The 2,503-nt window shown below is 39.5% G+C and overlaps 1 protein-coding gene across 1 annotated transcript; it reads right to left on the bottom strand.

Moving 5' to 3' along the window:
• Positions 1-1,520: 1,520 nt before the first annotated feature.
• LOC128551906 (uncharacterized) lies at positions 1,521-2,015 on the bottom strand. Its single transcript, XM_053532856.1, has one exon. It carries the CDS (start codon positions 2,013-2,015, stop codon positions 1,521-1,523), a length of 495 nt encoding a protein of 164 aa, XP_053388831.1.
• Between the last annotated feature and the right edge of the window lie 488 nt (positions 2,016-2,503).

Here is a 2,503-nt window from a genome sequence, read left to right as displayed (position 1 = left end):
AAACAACATACCAATGCCTTATTCTCTTGACTTGCTGTTTTGATGTAAATCGGACCGAAATTGTCCAGACCCGTTCTTTAAAATGGTGTTGCTTCGCTTACTCGGGACTTTGGTAAAGGACACATTGGTAGCACTTCATAACAACAACCTTCATGGCGTCTACAAACTGTACACTTATTTAAAACAGATTTCACTGTCGCACGTCCATGTACTATGCAGAATCTGTATCTTGATTTTGCTACGGTCTGAGAAATGCCGCTGTGTAATATTTCATTGTGATATTTCTCTACATAAAGTTCTTTTTTTGTTGGATTTAACGTCGCACAGACACATGATAGGTCATATGGCGACTTTCCAGCTTTAATGGTGGAGGAAGACCCCAGGTGCCCCCACACCCCTCCGTGCATTTTTTCATTACGAGCGGGCACCTGGGTAGAACCACCGACCTTCCGTAAGCCAGCTGGATGGCTTCCTCACATGAAGAATTCAACGCCCCGAGTGAGGCTCGATCCACATCGATGAAGGGCAAATGATTTGAAGTCAGCGACCTTAACCACTCGGCCACGGAGGCCCCACATAAAGTTCAATGAAGTATTATTGGCGTGGTAAGAGAATTTGACGTCTGCTTTTTTCGCTTAAACAAGCATTCTCCAATCTTCCAATACAACGCAAAATACCGGTTGGTCTAAGGAAAAACCTAACTGTTGTTGCAGGTTTGTTGTCTTTTTAGCACGAATGGCTGCGATTTCCTTCTGTAAAGTTTTTCTTAGACATTTCGCAACCACATTTTCTCAGCATCTGACACTTCAGTTATACTAATAGGACCACTTGTACATGTAGTTTTCGTAAGTTTTCGGACGAATCGCAGAACTGTAGCTGTAACTCTTAGCAACTTTATTATTGAAGAAAATTGTCCCTCTGGATGCGATGTCTGCGGGGTTATCCTTTGATGGGATATATTCAAAAGTGATGTCACCATGCTCCTAATTTCTGACACTCTGTTTTTCATAAATAATGAGAACTTTTTATCTGATGTTAACCAGCTTAATACACACGTTGAATCTGTCCATAAACACATCTGTGTCATAGGCACAGTCATGTTGTTTTGTTTTTTTTCCACAAAGTGCAAACACCTAACTCCTATCAAGACTGCTAAAAGCTCCAATTTTGGTATTGATAACTTCTTAACCGGTGCAAGTAGTGTTTTAGAAAACACGATGTCCACTGATGATTTTTGTTCTGTTGACATACAACAGCTGAATATTCCTTTTCTGAGCCATCACTAAAGCATAACAATTTATATTTCACTTGCTCTTCGTGTTGTTTATGTAGGCATCTAGGAACACAGAAGGTATCTATTTTGTTTATGTTTAACGCAATCATATTCCATTCAGGCTGATCTTGTTTACTGATCTTGTCATCCTAGTCAAGTTGTTTCTGCCACAATGATTGTAATAATACTTTGCCGGGTAATAGCACCGGGGAGAGAAGACCGAAGCAATACCTTTGAGCACATTGCGTTAAGTAACGTCACGTGAGACTACAACGAATTTTGGAGTTTTTAAAGACATCGTATCCTTTTTGACATCCCAAGAGTGTCCAGGCACTTTCACGGAGGCTTCTGTGAACATAGATTTGGCCTTTGTGCATATATGCATTGCTTGACTGGCATTTTCCGCTCCAGCAACAACATTAACTACATATGTGTTATTTCTTAGCTTCTCTGCTACTTCATCAATGTAAATTTTCAGGTGAAAATCTACAGTTGCACCAAGTAAAAACGGACTACTGACTACTCCAAAAGGTACCCTACAAAATCTGTATTCCTGAATATTCTGTTCGTTTAATGTGGGATGATCACAGTCTTTGAGCCAAACGAATAGAGTAGCGTCGCGTTGATCTACCTGTAATCGTATTTGGAGGAACGCTTTTTCTATATCGGCGACAATTGCTATGGGTTGAGTTCGAAATCTCATCAACATACCACAAAGATCCTGACAAAGATCCTGGAGCATGACTGGACCCCTATACAAATACTAGTTTAAACACTGCTTGTTTCTTGTTTTGGCTGACGCGTTGTATACGATTCTCAACTTTGTTGTTGTTTTCTGTGTTGTAATGGCAGCATGATGAGGCAAATAATGTATCAACCCATACTCTTGTTGGTGCTTTACTTCCTCAATTACACCTTTACTCAATTGATCTTTGATCACTGTTATATGTCTGTAACAGTTTTGTTTTGGTTTTCATTTTAGCAACACAGCTTCTATGTCGTCCGATAGCCAGTTCTCTATTTGCAGGTAAATCTGGACATTCACCAATCCACGGCTATTTTACATTATAACGTTCATTTCAAACTGTATAATATATTGAAACATTTTTATTGCCATTTCGTCGTAAGAATTGCTTTGTTTTTTTAGGATACCTATTGATTCCACATTCCAGAAATCCTGCAAATCAGGTTTTGTGGGTACTACACAATCAACAGCTGCAAACATACGAT

The sequence above is a fragment of the Mercenaria mercenaria genome, unplaced genomic scaffold (genome assembly GCF_021730395.1).
Source record: "Mercenaria mercenaria strain notata unplaced genomic scaffold, MADL_Memer_1 contig_1822, whole genome shotgun sequence".
In the NCBI taxonomy this organism is placed as follows: Eukaryota; Metazoa; Mollusca; class Bivalvia; order Venerida; family Veneridae; genus Mercenaria; species Mercenaria mercenaria.
This window is presented reverse-complemented; position numbering and strand designations above follow the sequence as displayed.

Coding starts and splice junctions, on each gene's coding strand:
- LOC128551906 (XM_053532856.1), bottom strand. CDS start 2,015: ATGCTCCAGGATCTTTGTCAGGATCTTTGTGGTATGTTGATGAGATTT.